Source organism: Mchenga conophoros, linkage group LG7 (genome assembly GCF_057382185.1).
Source record: "Mchenga conophoros isolate Kocher_MC1m ecotype Shallow Benthic linkage group LG7, M_conophoros_male_GT1.1, whole genome shotgun sequence".
NCBI classification, from domain to species: domain Eukaryota; kingdom Metazoa; phylum Chordata; class Actinopteri; order Cichliformes; family Cichlidae; genus Mchenga; species Mchenga conophoros.
This window is the reverse complement of record NC_140532.1, coordinates 33681920-33700956: the sequence shown is the minus strand read 5'-3', so window position 1 is coordinate 33700956 and position 19037 is coordinate 33681920. Positions and strand designations below refer to the sequence as shown.

Genomic DNA, 19037 nt, shown 5'->3' with positions numbered 1-19037 from the left:
GCGACTGGAGCCCTGAATTGCCTACCCCCAACAGGGAACTAATCCCCGCCCAGGATTACTCCGAAAATAAAAAAGGCAAAACAACAAAAGAGTGCCCGAAGGAAGAACTTAAAACAAAGCTCAGCTGGACACTCACCTAACTAAACTGGGAAGTTGAATCTCCAAAGGTAAAAACAGCAAGATAATCAAAGACCAATTCCAACTCAAAACTCCCTTTTCAACAATCCCGGACGAGCCCCCACTTGTTACGTTCCCCTGAGGGGTCTAGGCGGGGAGGGGGAAGTAACAAAAGTGACCGGGTCAGAAAAAGGAGTCAGGGAGGCAAAATAGTTAAATAAAACAGTTTTATTGAAGTAATTCAACTAAAGGAGATGGACAAGCCGTTATCACCATAAAAGAAACAAACAAAACTCAGGCGTCGGTCAGTAAGGCAAAAAGTCAAAAGGAAAGCGCAGCTCACTAGCTGGAAACACCACAAGACACTCAGCTCACTAGCTGGAAACACCACAAGACACTCAGCTCACTAGCTGGAAACACCACAAGACACTCAGCTCACTAGCTGGAAACACCACAAGACACTCAGCTCACTAGCTGGAAACACCACAAGACACTCAGCTCACTAGCTGGAAACACCACAAGACACTCAGCTCACTAGCTGGAAACACCACAAGACACTCAGCTCACTAGCTGGAAACACCACAAGACACTCAGCTCACTAGCTGGAAACACCACAAGACACTCAGCTCACTAGCTGGAAACACCACAAGACACTCAGCTCACTAGCTGGAAACACCACAAGACACTCAGCTCACTAGCTGGAAACACCACAAGACACTCAGCTCACTAGCTGGGACCACCACAAGACACTCAGCTCACTAGCTGGGCCCACACAAAATGGCACTCTGGCCCAGAGCTCACCCTGCTCTGGGCTTAAATACCCTTAATTGCTGATGGGAGCCAGCTGTACAGGAGGGAAAGGTGGCACCTCAGGCAGGAGGTAGTGGGACACGCCCACACAGGCACCCTCAGGAGAGAGAGAGGCCCTGCTAGGGCCGTAACACTACCGTTGGCCAAATTCATATTGTTTCTACCGTATAACATTTATACCGCCCACCCCTACTTGAAACAAAACAAAGGTTACAGTATAAATACTATCACTTTTCCTTTTCCACCCAGGGAAACTTTGTAAAATACAAATAAAAATTCCAGCGATTTGCAAATTTCACAACCCCATGTTTTATTTATAATAGAACAATGAAAAACATATGAAATGTTTAAACTGAGAAAATGTACAATTTTATGAAAAAAATATTGGCTTAATTTGAATGCAGCAGCACGTTTAAAAACAAAGTCTGGACTAGAGCTGGGCGATATATCGAGTTTTTAAAACATATCGATATATTTTTATACGAGATACAAGATGTGACAATATCCTTTATATCGATATAGTCTATGTTACGTTATACTTATAGTTGTGGAGCCGCAAGTTTGCCTCTCTTTCGTCTACTTTTGTCTCTACGCAACATTACTCCGCCTCGCCTTCACTGAAGACAACTCCCCCTCCTCCCCCATCGCTTCACGTGCAGGCAGCGACAAGATGGACACGGCAAATCTCCGTTAACGAGTTACTGCGCATCGCCCCATGCGCTGGACGGCGTCAACGTGTTAACGAGCTAACCATGCTAACGAGCTAACCGCGCTAGTCCCTACGGGCTGCATAGCCTAAAATCCTTTCATTCTCTCAAAAGTTGACAGCGCGCCTTATGTATGAATTCTGGTTGTGCTTGATGGCCGCGAACCGATTTTATGTGGTACGCGGCGCTCAGCAATCTGTCAAAAATGTTTGAGTACGATTTTGGTCAGCTACGGAGCTGCACCGCTTGATAGATTGTCGGCGCATTACGGCTACCGAGGAGCCTCGCGGAGTGATACGTACTGTGCTTCAACGTAATATTACCGTATTGTGTGTGTATAAGGACCATAAATAGCACCTGTAAGAGACGTACGTGGTTATGCAGTGGATTTCAAACTCCAGGCTGTCAGTCACGCAGTAAAACTTGGAAATAGAGCTGCTGTGACATCTGTCTCTTTGTTACTATGCTCAGCGTCTTTTAGTTTACATTTTGACTGCACAATTGTGAGCTCTTTGTTATGCACAAAAACAACATTGTTTTATTTTATTTATGGAGCATTATTATTTAATGAATGCTCATAATTTATTTTTGAGTAATTTTTCATGTACATCTGTGCTGTATGTTAATAAAAGTGCTTGTGTGACATCTGGGACACAGTGTGACTAAGAACTCTCTTTTTGTTCTTACTTTGTGGCTTAAAAAAATATCGAGATATATATCTTATATCGCCATCCAGCTAAAAAATATCGAGATATGACTTTTGGGTCATATCGCCCAGCCCTAGTCTGGACAGGGCTGTGTTTACTACTCTGCAGCATCCACTCTTTCTTTTAACAAGTCTATAAACATCTGCGATAGCTGAGAGGAAGGTTGTCCCATATGTCTCATATAGGACTCTAGCTGCTCACCAGTCCTGAATCTTTGTCGTACAAATAGTTTAGGGTAGATCTGGATCGCAGGCAATAGCTGCAGCTTCCGGTTTAGCATCGTCTTGCTGAAATATGCAAAGCCTTCCTTGAAAAAGACATCATCTGAATGAGAGCATTGTTGCTCTAAAGCATTGATGGTGGTGCCTACTGACAATAATGCAGCCCCAAACCATCAGAGATGCAGGCTTTTAAAGTGAGTGCTGATAAAAAGCCAGATGATCCCAGAGGATGTTTTCCAAAAAGAATTTGAGATTTCAGTTTGTCTGACCACAGAACAGTTTTCTACTTTACCTCAGTCCAGTTTAAATGAGCTTTGGACAAGAGAAGATGGCAGTGTTTCTGGATCATGTTTACCTCTTTGCATGAACAAATGCATTAACCTGCATTTGTGGATGACACAGTGACCTGTGCTCACAGACAGTGGTTTCAGAATCATGCCTATTTTTAATGCAGTGCTGTCTGTGGGACTATAGATCACAGTATCCAATACTGATTTTCAGTCTTGGCGCTTGCACACAGAGATTTCTCCAGATCTTTTAATGGCATCATGCAATGTGGATGATGAGATATTAAACCCTTGGTCATTTTATACTGAGGAACTAAAACTGTTTCACAATTTGTAAGCACAGCTTTAACTCCATTTTCCAGCCCTTTTAAAACTACTCATACTTGTCTTGAAATTATGCATTTTCTCAGTTTAAACATTTCAGGACCTTAAAAAAAATGAAAACAAAACAGTAAAATATCTTTTGGGTGAGACTGCATTGGGTTTTTGTTTTTTGTTTTGTTTTTTTAACTAGGACAGGGCTGTCAGATTTGATGAAAACAGGAAACTTAACACCGTGACAGGCAGGGAAATTCCACCTTAGGTTTAAGACTTTAAAGCTTTGCACTCAGTTACTTCACAAAACATCCAGCCACGTTCAAATGAGATTTTATTCCTGCAAATAAGAAGAGAATTTTCTCATTAAGAAAAGCCTCTTAGTTCAATATTTGATGGAAGTCTGTTTTTCCCTTCAGCTTCGAGATGTTTTGGAAAGACATTCTTCTCAGCACATCATCTCCAGCACCACCCTCCATTCATTAAAAACCAGACTTTCTTCTAATTCTTCAAACTGGTCTGAGGAATAGTTCTCCAGGATGTCACTCACATTCAGTGCAGTCCTTGTATCTGATCATTTTCAGAGGAATTTTGTTTTATTTGTTTGTTTGTTTGTTTAAACAGTATCTAAAAGTCAAGCCGTAAAGAAATAGGAAAAATTCCAGCAAGACCTGACACAGGACCTGAAAGATACATCTGTGTCCTCAGCAAATCCATCTACTGTTCACTGAAGCTTCTCAGAAATTGTCTCAGTGTAAGGTTGGTTATCAAGAAGCCATTCCAAGGGAAACAGGGAGAAAATACTGAAGTATGCCATAATATACAAGAACTGGAATAAAAACAGTGACAACAGGTCTTATGAATCCATATTTAAAATTGATAGTTCAAATTGTTGTCATGGAGTTCAGAGGCCCCATGGATTGGGGCTAAATTTGCGGTGTTGGGGATATTGTTAAAGTTGATTAGGAAATTATGAATGAAGGAAGTACAGTAAGATTTTGATCTACCATTCTGATTCCATCTGGAAGGCATCTGATATGCTTAATTTTTCAGCATGACAGTCTCAAACACACTGCCAGTGCAGTAAAAGCAGACCTGGATAGAAAAGATAGCAGACAATGGAACAGAGCAAAGAGCTTTGAACGTCCCTTGAGAGACCCGGAGAAGTAGTCCTGAAAACTACATAAAGAAATTACAAGAATAATTGCATTTGCATGTTTCAATAAATCTCTGCACCTACTTCCTATTTTCCTGATAAAATACAGAGACATTGTCAACCTTAGTTCTTAGCATTCTCCCCAGATGATTCAGTTTTTGACTCATTCAGTTAGAGAATCTTCTTCCTGGAAATCCAAGAGTCCTCTAGCACAGCAAGTACTCCAGATGACCGCTAAAGCTCTGTTAGAGTGGTAGAGGCATCCCAGGCTATTTTGAGGCCCTAGTTACTACTGGTGGCCCTAAATATCTTTCGTTTTTGAGTTATTGAAGCCAACGTGTTCACAGGAACCCTCAGAGCTTTAGAAACGGTTTCATACCCTCTCCCTGATCAGCACCTCGCCACAGGTTTTAACGGATTTTGTCCTGACATGCAGCGTTAATTATAGGAGCTTAAATGCACACTTTTGAACGTCTCTAAACTATTATGTCTAGTCCCCTAAGGTTGCCACGAGAGGAGCCTAGACAGGTTCTAGATGCATTTTCAAAAATTGCTGATTCAAACAAGATACATCTAATGCCACTTTGCATTCAGAGTCATATAATCACATAGTGCTGTGCCAAAGTTTTGAGTCACCCCTCATTTCTAACTTTCATATTATCAAAATATATTTTCACTACATGTTAGCTGAAGATATTAAACATGGAATGCAGCGCTGCAATTCATCATAGTGTAGGAGTTAATTATTTCCCTTTGTAACGTTCCTAAAATCCATGAGGCATTTGGAGTATTTCACTTTTAGTGTCATTGCCAAATATTTGATTATTTTTTAATTGTTTTTCCAATAATCAACGAATTGATTAATATGTGCTTCTTATGTAATCCCCCCCCCAAGTTCTGTTTTGTGTGACAATCCAAAAAGTAAACTTCTTTTAGGTTTCGTAAAGATCTAAAACCCCAAAATTGCTCAGTTTACTCATTTAAGACGAAGGAAAGGAGAAAATCCTCAGGAAAAGACACATGAAAAGAAATCCACATGACTAGAGAATTTTTGCTTGGAAACATTACATAGCTTAATTGATTAATTAGTATTTTCTCAAAGTAATAATAATAAATAACCAAAGTAAAAATTAAATTAGTATTAAAGTAGTTCTAAACAAATGTAATGAGCAGGTGGCAGCACCCTTACTGTTTACACAGTCGGAGTTGTGTCCTTTCCCCTCTTCAGGCTAACCTCATGAAAACGTGAACGAGAAGCTCTGACAGTATCACACACAACACAAGCAAGGCTTAATCTACTGCGTGTGGGATTCCCAGATCCACTGGTGGCTTTTAGATCCGCGTGGGTTACAACACACATCTGTAACTCACCGCAGTGTGCTCGGTCCTGGAGGTCTCACTGCTGTCCTGGGTAAAGCTGTGGCAAAGGCGAACGCACGCAAGAAGGAAAAAAAAAAAACTAAAACTCCTACTTCGCTCAGGAAAAAAAGACCTCCGGATTATCTCTGCTGCGAGCCGTGATGGTTTTTATGTTACTTTTATTTTTGTATTTGTTCACAGAATGCGGGATGAGCTGGCAGCGCTGTCGAAGAACGCCTCGCTGTGTGTCAGTCGGCAGCAGCTGTGATGTGTTTACGCTGTGGAGAAGCAAAGAGTGGCGCCATCTACCGGTGGAGTCTGAGAACAGCAGGAAAACAGTGAGAAGGCGCTTACCGGACACTTTATTAGGTACACCTTGCTCCTGTCTGTCTTCATGGATCTGTGGGATTTAGATGTGGTGACTGTGGAGGCCATTTACGCACAGTGAAGTCATTTTCATGTCCATGAAACCAGTTTGAGACATGGTGTGTTCTCCTTTGTGCTCATAAAGGGATGGGCAAGGTTAGCAACGATCAGGTAGGCTGTGCTGGTAAATGATCCAGGGATCCATGTTGTTTATGCCAAATTCTGAGCCTTCCATCCAAATTTCACAGCAGAAATCTATTTTGGTGAGCCTGTGTGGATTGTAGCTTCAGTTTCCTGTTCACAGCAGACAAGAGTGGCACCTGGTGTGGTCTTCTGCTCCTGTAGCCCATCTGCCTCAAAGTTTTGCATAAGATGTGATGCTTGTCTGCACACTTTGGTTGTAATGATGGGTTATTTGAGTTTCTGATGTCTTGCGGTTGAAGCAGTGTGGCCATTTTCCTGTGAACTCTGTCATCAACAAGTACCTTTTTTTTTTTTTTTTTTACCAGAGAAAAGGACTTGTGACCCAGAGAACTGCCACTTACTCAGTGTCCTTTCTGTAAATTCGAGAGATGGTTGTGTGGGAAAACTAGATCAGTAGTTTCTGAAATACACACAACAGCCTGCCCCTCTTGACCATTTTTACATGCCTAAATGTACTGAGTTGGTGTCACAAATACTGAGATCCTATATGTTAGGGCAAGAGAAGAACATGCTGGGAAATTTAGGAGAAGTGGACATTTGCTATTTATTTTTCCCAAATTTGCCTTGTTGGCAGCTTTTGTCTTGTAAAGTTTTTTTCTCATGAAATTTTCAGGTTTTTCTAATAACTTTGTCACATATTTAACAATAAATCTGCATTTGTTCTCATTAATTCAATTTAGTCAATATTTGACAATATTGACAATTTTTTCTTGCAAAATGCAAAAAATTGCCACGTTTTTTCTCAATTTGCTGTTTTTGTGTTTCTCAATTTCTCCTAAATATGACACTTTTTGTCTCCTGAATATGACCAAATTCATATTTTTTCATGTGAATTTGCTAGATCTTTATTTTTTCCCTATATATTTCTATTTTTTTGAGTAAGTAATATACCAATTTTTTTCCAAAACATTTGCCTTATTTCTTCCAATTTTAACAATTTTTTCTTGTTGATTTACAAAATTTACAAAAAAACTAAACCTTTTAGTATTTTCTTAGTCTTGTATTTTTTCACTCTCACCTTTTGTCCTTTGCAATAATCATAAGTGTGTCATGTGCATTTGTCTTTATTTGTTTTATAAAAAATGTCAATATTTTTCTGTCAATGTTGAAAATGCTCTGGGAAAAAAATGGATAACACAGTATCATCTAAACAATTTAATATATTTACATAATTACGTGCATTAGTCAACCTTTTTAATAAAGCTCTTACAGCTAATTGGTAGCTGCCGTGGGTGCTGAGAGAAACTGTGAGAGAAACTTAACAAATGGCTGAAAAAAGCTCAGCTTCAGCTTGGACTCTACACGTAGACTAACAGAGCGAATGCCTCCCAGCCTGTGGAGTCACATTTCAGTGCTTTTCCATTCAGCAGTACATGTGAGTCCTTACGCAATCATATGTCAGCTACAGCTTGTTTTTGACCCTGTCCTCAGACCACCCCTCAAACCACCCAGCACTCTCCACATGCTGGGTGGTTTGAGGGTAACATATAGGATCTCATAGCACACACAGAGACACACACATATTCTGCAGTTTTGATATTTGAGATAGGACGCAAACTCAGTCAATATAGGTGAAAAGTTCTGGTTATAAAAGAAGCCTGCTGTTAGTGATATTAGACTCTCAGGGGAAGAGGATACAAAATCACAGAACACCCTGTTAATTTAATATGTTGAAATTCTCACCAGGTATATACTTAGACTGCTCTTACAGTTCAGTCACAGTAACTCAAAGAATCTCATAAAAATTATTATCATCAGTATCATCATGATTTGGAGCTGCTTTGTTTTTGGTCGGATGAAGAGCAGATGTGGTTGAATCTTTACCAAGATGCATTAAATAGGTTGACTTTTTTTCATATGTTGATGTATTTTAAAGTAAGAATCCTGAATTTATTCCAATAGAGATGGTTTAGACATGTGCAGGGGAAGGGTGGTGGATATATTCAGGAGGAAAAGGGAAAGGCCGCAGAGGAGGTTCATGGATGTGGCGAAGGAGGACGTGCAGAGGGTTGGTGTGGCAAAGGAAGATGCAAGAAGAGAGTGAGGTGAAGGAAGAGGATTTGCTGTGGTGACCGCTAAATGGAACTGCCGAAAGAAGAAGAAGATGTATTTGGCATAACTTACAGAGGTTCAATAAAGACGTCCCCAAAATATTTAACAATTATCTCCATACTAGTTTTTTGTTTTGTTTATTGTTGCATACATGCCTTCTTATTTTACTAAACTGTTACCTGGATTTCACCTGGAAGTCACCCCCTGAAAGGCCTCATGGGAAACTGGTTCCTATGTGTAGTTCTTCAAGTGGAGTGTGTCTGCTGTGCAAAATGAGTCTGTGCTGTGTTGTGTGGCCTATAGTGAATATCCTGTTTGTACAAGTGTGAGTGTTCACTTATGTATCATGTGTGTAAAATCCATATATTCATGTTACTTTGGCAAGGTTTAGGGAAAGAAAACATGTTAATCTTTCTAAGACATTTCCGTTTCAGTTTTTATTTGTCATATGCAAGTTAGCACAGGGTCAACATTGCAATGAAATGTATTTGACGAGGAGCAGACAGTCACTCAGCAGTATAGTATGTAAAAAATAGTAAGAGCAAATGCTCTAGCACATTTGATGCTAGAGTTATATTATTATTCAAAATACTAATCACCCGAACGACAACACTTCACAAAAAAAAAAGAAAAAAAAAGACATGAGCAAGAATTTATAGTCCTGTGTCCTGAGCATCCATCAAGCACCACTACAGCACAGGCTTGTGATACTGTCACAGTGGTAACCAGTGCCCTCTAGAGGACCAAGTGTGCACACAGGCAGAAACACAATAGAACTACAGCTTCTATTATTATGCTCCATCAGGCTGACAAAAATAGAGGCTACTGTGCTTTTAAACATCATTAGCAAACTTTTACATTTTTTGGGTGTGATCTTTCTTTTCTATTTTTTTAGTTTCACACATAATATCTTCTTGATCTACTGATTTTACACACCAGGTGAAAGATTTTCTGCTTTCTCAATCATGCCTTACACATTATGTTTAGACCACCGAAGGGCAACTTCGTCATTTTAGCACCAATTAATGTAAAAATCCTGGTTAATTCCTAAGACTTGAACTATTTCTTGCAGCTATTTGTTGCATAATGACAGACCACTGCTGGGCTATAATCCAGTCTGCCTGTATAAGTTCTACCTCTGACGGGAGTTTTAAGTACTTGAAATGAAGGCATCTGGACTTATGCCAGTATTTAATACCTGGGACTTTTCTACATGAATTGTGCAACAAAAAAATCGAATGTTTTCAAATATGAGTCTATGTGACCTTTGGCTAAATCACGCTGACTCAGCTTATGGAAGCCTTATCCAGGATAAACAGCTGTGACGTAGCTGCTGCTTTTCTCCTACAATGAAAAAAGGACAAAAAAACAGCACACCGTTCTTGTTGTTCCCAAGGCAAACAGGATTATCACATATTTTTACTGGAAATAGACACACAGTGACACAAAGTTTGGTGGAGAAATGGAAGCAGTGGAAAAGAACGCCAAGTCTCTGTTCACGGCTTATGAATTGTGGGTGTTTCTTCAGTGTGGGAATTCCTGAACTCTAATGAGTAAAAACCACCAACCCTCCTCCAACCCTCTCCAGCTGGTTATATGAGCCTGAGTGCTATTGTGCTAGTCCAGAGGAGACGGCTGAACTCTGAGGAGCACATCATGAAGGTAAGCACTTATCAAATTTAGATTATATCTAAAAATAATTGGGAGGTATTTTTTTGGCTAATCGAGCATAACTACTATTAAATGAGGAGTTTTTACATTAAATGAACTCTTTCCCTGCATTTTTTTCACAGCTGAATTTGGCTGCTGCTTTGGCGTTGTCACTTGCCTTCATCTCTCCTGTTTGGTAGGTGCACACATGCAGAAATCTTTGACACTGTTGGCTGTTAAACTTATCTCTGGTACACTGTTTGTCAAAAATCATAGTTTAGATTTTTTTTTTTCATTATCAAAGGTTTTTCTACTATCTGTTCATTTTAAATAATATAATATAACATAACTGTTTTGCAATGAATACACTGTCCCATCCTCATCCCCAGTTGTCAGCAGCCTGTAAACTGCAGATGGGGGCCTTATGGAGACTGGTCTGAGTGTGATGGCTGCACAAGTACAAAGGTACATTGGAACTGCTTCAGCATTCACTTACATGCAGCAGAGACATGTAGCTAAAAGCTTTGCACGTAAATAGAGTGCCTTTTAGCCTGAGGCACTGTAAATTCTAACGAGTAATTGTGTTTCTACTCCTGCTCAAGGACACTTAAGCACAAGGAGTGCCTCGGAATCAACTCTCCAGTCCTAAAACAGCTCTAAACCCATAGACTGTATATAAAAGATGGGATCTCAAATCAACTACTGATTTGAGAAGTCCTGTTGTGAAACCTCAAACTGAACGCCAAACTGCAATTTTGAAATTGGCACTGCATGGAGGGAGAAAAGCTACAGCCCCAGACTTGACTGGGGAAGCTGACAATCACACATGCCAGAAACAGTTATAAACAAAAATGGAGTCAGAAATAAGACGTGTGTAAATGTCGAACAGCAGTTGCTCTTCCGTACTCTGAAGAGTAGCAATTATACAGCACTTATTACTGAAGAGGAGCTTTAAATGGAGTGATAATTTAAAATATTAGTGTCATGTTGTATTAAATAGAGCCTAAAACTAGTTATTGAGATCATACAGAAACTTTTTACAGCCTAGGCCTTTTTCTTCACGTAGATTTCTAGACAACAAAAGATGCCAGAGTCGCCCCCTGCAGGCCTTTAGAAAGATGCAGCTTTATGGCACTTCCACTTTAGCTTTACTTTGAGAACTAGAAGCGAAATCTAATTTTTACACATGCATCTTGCTGTATGGGTAATTTGGCCCTACTTTTTGAATAATATCTTTAGGAACTTAAAAACAAACTTTAGTTTTGGCTTGCCTGCCTGACCCCTAGTTTAAACAAACTGTTACATAATGCAAAAAATGTTTGAGGCATAGGCAAAGATCACCCCACAAGTTTGGTTTTTTTTGTTCTGTCTCTTCTGATCTTCACTTTCTGATCTTCACTTTAAAGCCAATCCTTATAGTATAATGTTTTAAAGATCAGTGTTTTGTCCCGAGATGTGCATTATTTCTGCACAGTTTGTCCCTTTGCTGTGACATAATGAATATAGTGCACACACAAATTGTTTACACAGCAGTCACACATTCAGTGATGCCTGATCCCCCAAGTCCATTACGAAGACTCTGATTTGCACTTTGTGTAATCCTCAGGCCAACAGAAACAAAAGGCCTCAGGACTGTGAGAGGAAACACAGTGAGAGCGCTCCATCTATTCATTACACTTGCATGCCTACAGTTTAGTCAGAGCCACTGCAGTCAAAGGAGAAGTAATGTTTCTATCTTAGCAGAAGCAAGGTCATCACCAAACAGAGCAGGAGTGAGTGACCAAGGATTGGATATTTATGAAGTCAGATACTAGCTAAAAGGAAGAACTGGGGTGGAAGTGGGTTTCAAAGCAGTGTATTGATAAACAACAATTGTAGGCAATTGAGCTTCAATAGTGCATGTGACCATGCCAATAAGCGAGCTTACATAGGGTGCACTAGCAGTATTAGCGTGCAAAAAGACTATTCATGTTTTTAATCACTTTTTTTACAGGTACGAACTCGACACGTGGAAGTGTTTGCCCAGTTTGGCGGTGTGCCGTGCTCAGGAGAGGCCACTCAAACACAAACATGTGTCCCACAGAAAAGATGTCCACTGGAAGCAGGCTGTGGAGACAGGTTTCGCTGCAACTCTGGTAAATTGCAGTGTAAACAAAAATATCGCAAATAATTAAAATTCCTTCTACAGCATTTTTTGGGGTTTTTTTTGCAATCTGTGGATAAACCTCTTTACTGAAACCATCATGCAGGTCAGTGTATCAGCCAGTCTCTAGTGTGTAATGGAGACCAGGACTGTGAGGACGGGCTGGACGAGCGAAACTGCGGCGAAGACAACAGCCTGGCCACGTGTGACCTCGACAAAACACCTCCAAACTCTGACTTCACAGGTCGAGGGTAAGTAGCTACAGCTCCCAACACCAGGAATGTGACTGCAGATCAGAATATGATTTTTGGGAAGGAGAATATTTAACTTATGTGTCTAGAATATAGACTGCATAACCTCAGTGGGTTCTCCTCTAAGTTTTGGACTCAACAATTTGTCTCCATGCTAGCCTTTGAGGCTGCAGTTTGGTGTAAAACTGATGTGTGTGTGTGTGTGTGTGTTGTGCAGGTACGATGTGCTAACAGGGAAACTGAGAGCAGGTGTGATCAACACTCGAAGCTTTGGAGGGCAGTGTAGGAAGGTGTTCAGCGGTGACCATAAAGTCTTGTACAGACTGCCACACAACATCCTCAGATATAACTTTGAGGTGAGTCAAACAGGAACCTGTAGTTTTCATGCAAAATAAAGTTGGTGAGCTGACTCCTATGAATAACCCAGTAAGATAATAAAAGAATGCTCAATTTGACATCAAGTAGTTGCAGGTAAAAGTTCACTCAAAGTGACAAATTTGCTTTGGATGATGGTCTTTTGAGGAAAACTCTGTTTGATTTGGATAATAAATGTTTGCAGAAAATTGCCTGCAGTTGTTGAGTTGTGAGCTGACTGACAGCCTGAACAACACGGAGCTGATGTGACAAGCTGCCGTCCGATTTTAGAAAATGCTGAACTCTGATGTTTGTGCTGCAGGTGACAGTAGACAATGACGAGAGCGACGAATCCTACGAGAGCTCTTGGTCCTACATGCAGCACATCCAGAGCAACGCCTTTCTGGTGCACGACCGGCGCACGTTTCACAAGGAGGTTACTAACAACAAGGTGTGTATACACAAATACAGTTTATGTCTTTTTTTTAATTCCAATGAGATTAACAAACTGTACCTAGGCTCAGATCAGTCGGCTCTGTCAGCATCTTGCTCAAGTTTTTCCTTCCACATCTGTTGTCCAGGCCTACCGACTTATAATCCTGAAGAATAAAGTGGAGCTGGCCCAGTTTCAAAACTCTGCCCCCCAGTATCTGACTCTGGCCGAAGGCTTCTGGAAGGCCTTGTCCTTGCTGCCCCTCACATATGACTACTCGGCCTACCATCAGGTGCTCCAGAAGTATGGCACACACTACCTTTCCGAGGGCTCACTTGGAGGCGAATACCAAGCCTTGTTGGAGTTAGACCGTCAGGCACTCGCATCTACCAGTAAGAATATTTGGTATTAATGACACCAGGCATTTTAGTCAATTTAAAATAATGCACACACGTTAGAGATAATCTGTTTGATCCTGGCTTGTTTTCTGTAAAGGTACGACAGATATAGATTACCAGAGGTGTTGGAGGAAAGTTAAGCGCCGTTTCTTCAGGAAAAAAGTCAAAACAGTCTGTGAAAAACTGACAAAATCTGTATCAAGCAGCCACGGTGGGTGAAAGGTTTTTATATCAAGACTTTTGAACCATACACAGTGGCCCATAGAGGGTCAAAGAAACCAAATAAATGATTTAACCTCCGCTTACTTTCTACAGGAAGCAGTGTTAACAAGATGCCCATTAAGGTCAATGTGTTCGGAGGAGATATAGGACTCATTGGTGCTCTGAGTGTTCTGGATCTAGAAAACCCAGAAGCTAATGGAGAAGTTTACGATAACTGGGCTTCATCTGTCAAAGACTTCCCTGAAGTCATAAACCAGAAGGTATAACAGTGAAAAGAGTGAAACATCTATTTGCTTTCTTTCTATTGTCTGCTTCATCCTGGTTAAGTGACTCTTTCTCAGGCCCCTCCAGGTGTGGGGGCCTATCTGCCCTCACCATACTCGTGCCTGCTTCATGCCCTCGGGGGCAGGGCTATGGTTCTCCACAGCTTCTAGCAGATAGTTACATGGAGAAACCTTTTGAAAACACAGGTGTGCACGCAGGCGCTCATAGACACACACTATATCTTCCTTGGCTGCTGCCTCAAAGCATACCATGTGCTGTCGGTCTTGCATGCTGCTCAGAAACTCTGTTACTCTACTTATCTAGGTTGTTGCTGTGGTCTCCCTATTGTGTTGTTCTCTTTTTTGCTCGTTTTCTTTTTCTGTTTTGTTCCATCAGGTGATCGAGAGGATTTTTTTAGTGTCTTCTCTCACTGTCCCTCTTCCCCTCTATTTTTCTTTCCCACCTTTCTTGCTTTCTTCCTTTCCATCCCCCATCCATATCTGTCCATTCTGTAATAATTTAAAATATGATAGATAAATAAATAATAACAATAATAAAGATCAATCAAGTGGACCAACAGGATAGGCAAAAAAATAAAGTGACTCTTTGGTTTGGGCAGAAACTCAAACAGACTCACAGGAAGGGAAAAATTAGAGTTTGGATTCAGTGAAGTGAGACGTGATCTTTTGCAGAGTTGCCTTTATAAATGTTGTTTAGAGTTTAGGCTTGGCTTCTGCAAGCTATGCATTTGCACTTAAGAAGATATAATTTGGTTTCTTTTCATAATAAATAACCTTCCTTGATGAATGATTATGTGTATTTGTTTTAAATGTGTTGGGTTTTTTTCAGCTGCGCCCTCTGTATGAGCTGGTTAAGGAAGTGCAGTGTGCAGGACTGAAGAAGCTCCACCTGAAAAGGGCCACAGAGGAGTACCTGGCGGAGGAGCATCCCTGTCACTGCCGGCCGTGTCAGAACAACGGTCAGCCACTGCTGACGGGCTCCGAATGTCGCTGTGTCTGCCGCCCGGGAACCTCAGGACGAGCATGCGAGAACGGAGCTGTGATTGGAGAACAACCAGGTAACCAGCCATAAAACCCAGAGGGGTCAGAACTTGTGCCATCCAAACTCCTTTCCTAACAAGACAGAACTGGAAACTGAAGCTCTCCTGATTTTCTTCAGGGGTGATCCACGGCAGCTGGAGCTGCTGGTCTTCCTGGGGCTCATGCTCTGGAGGCCAAAGGTCAAGAACCCGAAGCTGCAATAACCCCGCCCCCAGCAGAGGTGGTCAACATTGCACGGGACTGCAGGTGGAACAGAAGCCCTGTGATGACCCAGACATCCAATATTTACAGTAAGAATCATTTTATTTAAGTATTAGTCTGGTAAATGTAACTTAATCAATATAATGGAAATAAATAAATGAAATAAAACAGTTTAAAAAGCAAAACCAAAAGTTTTCATTCATTTCAATCTCAAGGTTTTAAAGGTTATTTGCAATGTCCTTAATGATTTGGATCCACAAGTTGTGATTTTGATATTGCAAACTAATCCACTCCAGTGACATTCATTTAGGAGTATCAGAGTCATCTAACTGCAAACTGTTTGCGTTCAGGATGATGGAGCCCCAGTGCTTCAGTCTTTCTGTAACTCCACCAAAAACCTGTGGGCCTCCTCCAAACCTCAGGAATGGATTTGTTCAGGTGAGGCTAAGCAGCTGTTGAGGCTACTGAACCTCTGGTGTTTGGGACTGAGAATCTTCTTTAAGTCCATCAGGCTGAGGATGATTGAGCTTTCCTGTCATTTTTTTCTAGAATCCCAGAGATTTTTACCTGGTTGGAAACACGGTGGAGTACTCCTGCGTGGACTGGTATTACCTCAGTGGAAATGCAGTAGCAACATGTGCTGAAAACCAGAAGTGGACTACAGGACCGAGGGTTTGTAAAAGTACGTTTTGTGATTTATTTATTTTTTTGTGTGTGTGTGTATAATTTTTTCTTTTGCTATCAGGTTATCCCAGAAACTGCTGTGTGAATATAGCCACTGGCTAAGAAGCCAGGACTCAGGGGTCTGGAGTCATGGAGTAATTTTTTTGTGTGCCATGTGGTGTTTTATGAGTGCTTTGGTCCAGAGAGAATTCTTCAGTATGTATGAACGGATTCCTTCACATGAGCAGAGGTGGCAAAAACGTAAAGTGACAACTCTATTTAAGTACAGCAACAATGTATTTGTATTTCATTACTTGACACCTTTGCACATGAGCATTTTGTGCTCCTGTTCAGAGATTTCTGGAGCTTTGAGGCTTCTTTTTGCAGTCATCTTAAATTTATTTCAATAGTCACAATTAGGCAGGTTGCATTAGGTTTGTGCAGCAAAAGAGGGAACTGGATGGCTACAGCCAGCTTTGTTACTTACTGAGGTAATGCAGAGGTGATTTCCAAGTCAAAACTTTGCCTTATCTGTTGGTTGAGACACCACGATATTTTCTTCGGATAAAAATTTCCTGCTGTCTGATTAGATGATAAAAGAGTCAGAAATTATTGGTGTTGTGCGTGGTTCAAAGGGGCCTGGGTCCACTCACTTCAACAACTTGTCCATCCTGACTGTGAGAATTGTTTTCTTAGGTGTTTTTGTCAGTTATCAAAACAAATATACGACCAGATGTGTTTTCTTTTCTAAAAGACAGTCAGCAGATCTGTCCTGTTGCAGCAGCCCATTTCACGCTGACCCATATCTGTGAAATCTGAGCAGCTCGTCCTGAATCAAATGTTGCTCAGAAGAGATTGAAGAAACTTTCCTTACATTTTGTTGTTTTCTATTCTGCTGTGGGTGCCGTGTTTTTTGACACGGGGATCATGTACACCTGAAGCCTCAGATTGGGAGTAAGGGCGTTCAAAGTGAGGATGAAGTCACTTAATGCAGTTACTTCCACTGAAAGTAAAAAACCTACAGAACATAACATAAGACAGGTTGAGGTGGTTTCTGTTGAGAAAAGTTGTAGCTCACCCAAGTCTCTTTCTTTTTCTCACTCTCTCATCTGTAATGAGGGTAATCATTCAAATAAGACTTTGATAATTGAATTACATTTTGGATATTGCTGTCAACATTAATGAACAGTCTGAAGCCTGCATTGTTTTGTAATGCCAGCAGAGGGCGACTCCTCCGGTTGCAAAAAGAAACGTTTTTTTAATAACTGCATGGACTCAGTTGCTATTTTCAGGTCTTACTGAATAAAAGTTGAAGTTAATTTTGTAAATGATCATCATTTCTAGGGCCCCTAAAGGAGGATAATCCAGGTCATGAGAGTGCTTGTTAGCATATGAACAGTCTAACAGTCAGAGATGCTCCTCAACCATGGTTGGATGCTTCATAGCAGAACTTCAACGGGTGATGTCTTTGGTGGCGATGCCCATCTTTTTTGTACAGTTTGTGGGAACCAGCAGGTTTCGCCTCATTTCTACCACCTCCCCCTTGCTGCTTTATAACCACTTGAATTTTGGACATAGCAACCTGCTGAACAGGGCACACAGCATGATCATAAACCCTACACAGCCTTGTAAGATGGAGTAAAATTAAGTCCCAGAACTGAGTAAAACCTTAAAGATCTCCATGTTTTAAGTTTTTCCATTGTTAGTAACTGTATTGGAAGTTCAGTTTTGTTGTAATTCTCACTCCCTGATGCTCAAAAGCTTTGTCCTCCTGTTCCAGGTTCCACATGTGGGATTCCCTCACTCAACAATTTAGTTGTAGCCACACCAACCAAACAAGCCTATGAGATTGGAGACAGTGTGTCCCTGTCCTGCCCCGAGGGCTCGGTGATTGACAGAGAGGTGTCGGAGATCATCTGCACTCCCAGTCTGCAGTGGTCTCCTTCTCCTGCTGTTGCTCATTGTACAGCAGGTAAAATGCATTTCATCTTGCTCTTCTTTTTTTGCTCTCTAAGGGTGACTTCTGTCTCTCTAGCTGTTATATGTTCAGTATTTTCTTCTCAATAACTTTTTCTGGCTGCATTTTGGTGGGGGGCTGGTAAGGTGCAGTCAATTTTTGTCACGTTATATCTGCTTTAATATATGGTTGAATCCTGCTTTTTGTATGCTTTCCTCAGCCCCCACAGCTCCCTCTCCTCCTTCTGGCCTAACATGTAAACTATGGGAGACTCTGGGAAAGAACGAGTGTGTCTGTAAAATGCCGAATCAGTGCACGTAAGCTGATGTCCATTTCTGTATTTAGCACATTGGAAATGCTCCATCTATTTATAAAACCTAATTCAAATTCTCTCCGTTTCTGTGTATTATCTTCTTTTAGGACTTCTCTGCAGCTGTGTGCCACACTTCGTGCAAACCATAATATGGTGCTAGATGTCTGTAAGCTCGGAGCTCTGCGGTGTATGGGCCGGAACTTCGTGTTAACCAGTGACAGCGACTGCCGGTGGCCAGAGAAGAAGTTTACATCCTGCGAGGATTGCCAGCCGGGGACAATCTGTCAAGGTGTCTTTATAGAAGACTTTTTCTTTTCTTTTCTCAAAATAAAAGCCAAAAACAGGATGTATATGTGACAGGATGCTGTATAAAACCATTGTGCTTTTTAACTGCAGAAGCAGAGAGGAAATGCGTGTGCAGGAATGCATCAGAATGCCCCAAAGACTCTACTCCACTCTGCGTTAGCTCCGGTGACGGCAGCACTCACGTGACCACGACTGAATGTGAGGCGGGGGCCAGGCGATGTGCTGGAGAGCAGGTCAACGTGATCAGTATTGATCCCTGCCAATAATAAAGATGCTGGTTTTGGCTTTTTCTCTCTGAAAATTTTGACATTGTACATACAGTACACACAAATGTTTTAATCTAATTGCTTGTTTTAGTTACATACGGAAAGTTAATAAAACGTTTTTGTTACTGTATCATACAATCTAAGGACTTATTTTTGCTGTTGGTGGAGCCATTACACATAATTCTGACCCAGCCATCCAAATGTCTCAGCAGAAATCAAGACTCATAAGATCAGGCTGTGTTTTTTCTTTTATT

The 19037-nt window shown here is 41.0% G+C and overlaps 2 protein-coding genes across 3 annotated transcripts in view; one reads left to right on the top strand and one right to left on the bottom strand.

Moving 5' to 3' along the window:
* The window catches only part of LOC146570511 (growth hormone receptor-like), a 33575-nt gene extending 27632 nt beyond the window's left edge, over nt 1–5943 (bottom strand). Inside the window, exon 1 of one of the 2 annotated variants that reach the window (XM_085278988.1) lies at nt 5692–5943. The gene's annotated coding sequence lies outside the window, so the exon portion shown is untranslated. Of the gene's footprint in view, nt 1–5509; nt 5594–5691 lie in introns of those variants that run through there. The other variant, XM_085278989.1, reaches the window with a different exon arrangement.
* Nucleotides 5944–9718: 3775 nt separating this feature from the next.
* Nucleotides 9719–18913, top strand: LOC146570510 (complement component C7-like). The gene is made up of 18 exons (XM_085278987.1): nt 9719–9963; nt 10095–10147; nt 10341–10416; nt 11945–12086; nt 12201–12345; nt 12563–12701; nt 13022–13150; nt 13281–13524; nt 13628–13741; nt 13846–14012; nt 14866–15094; nt 15196–15367; nt 15629–15716; nt 15828–15960; nt 17722–17913; nt 18119–18215; nt 18319–18500; nt 18608–18913. The coding sequence occupies exons 1-18, from the start codon at nt 9898–9900 to the stop codon at nt 18781–18783; spliced, it is 2544 nt and encodes an 847-aa protein (XP_085135113.1). The 5' UTR covers nt 9719–9897; the 3' UTR covers nt 18784–18913.
* Nucleotides 18914–19037: the final 124 nt, after the last annotated feature.

Coding starts and splice junctions, on each gene's coding strand:
- LOC146570510 (XM_085278987.1), top strand. CDS start 9,898: ATGAGCCTGAGTGCTATTGTGCTAGTCCAGAGGAGACGGCTGAACTCT. Junction 15,717..15,827: donor TCAGGAATGGATTTGTTCAG/GTGAGGCTAAGC, acceptor ATTTTTTTCTAG/AATCCCAGAGATTTTTACCT. Junction 17,914..18,118: donor TGTTGCTCATTGTACAGCAG/GTAAAATGCATT, acceptor TGCTTTCCTCAG/CCCCCACAGCTCCCTCTCCT.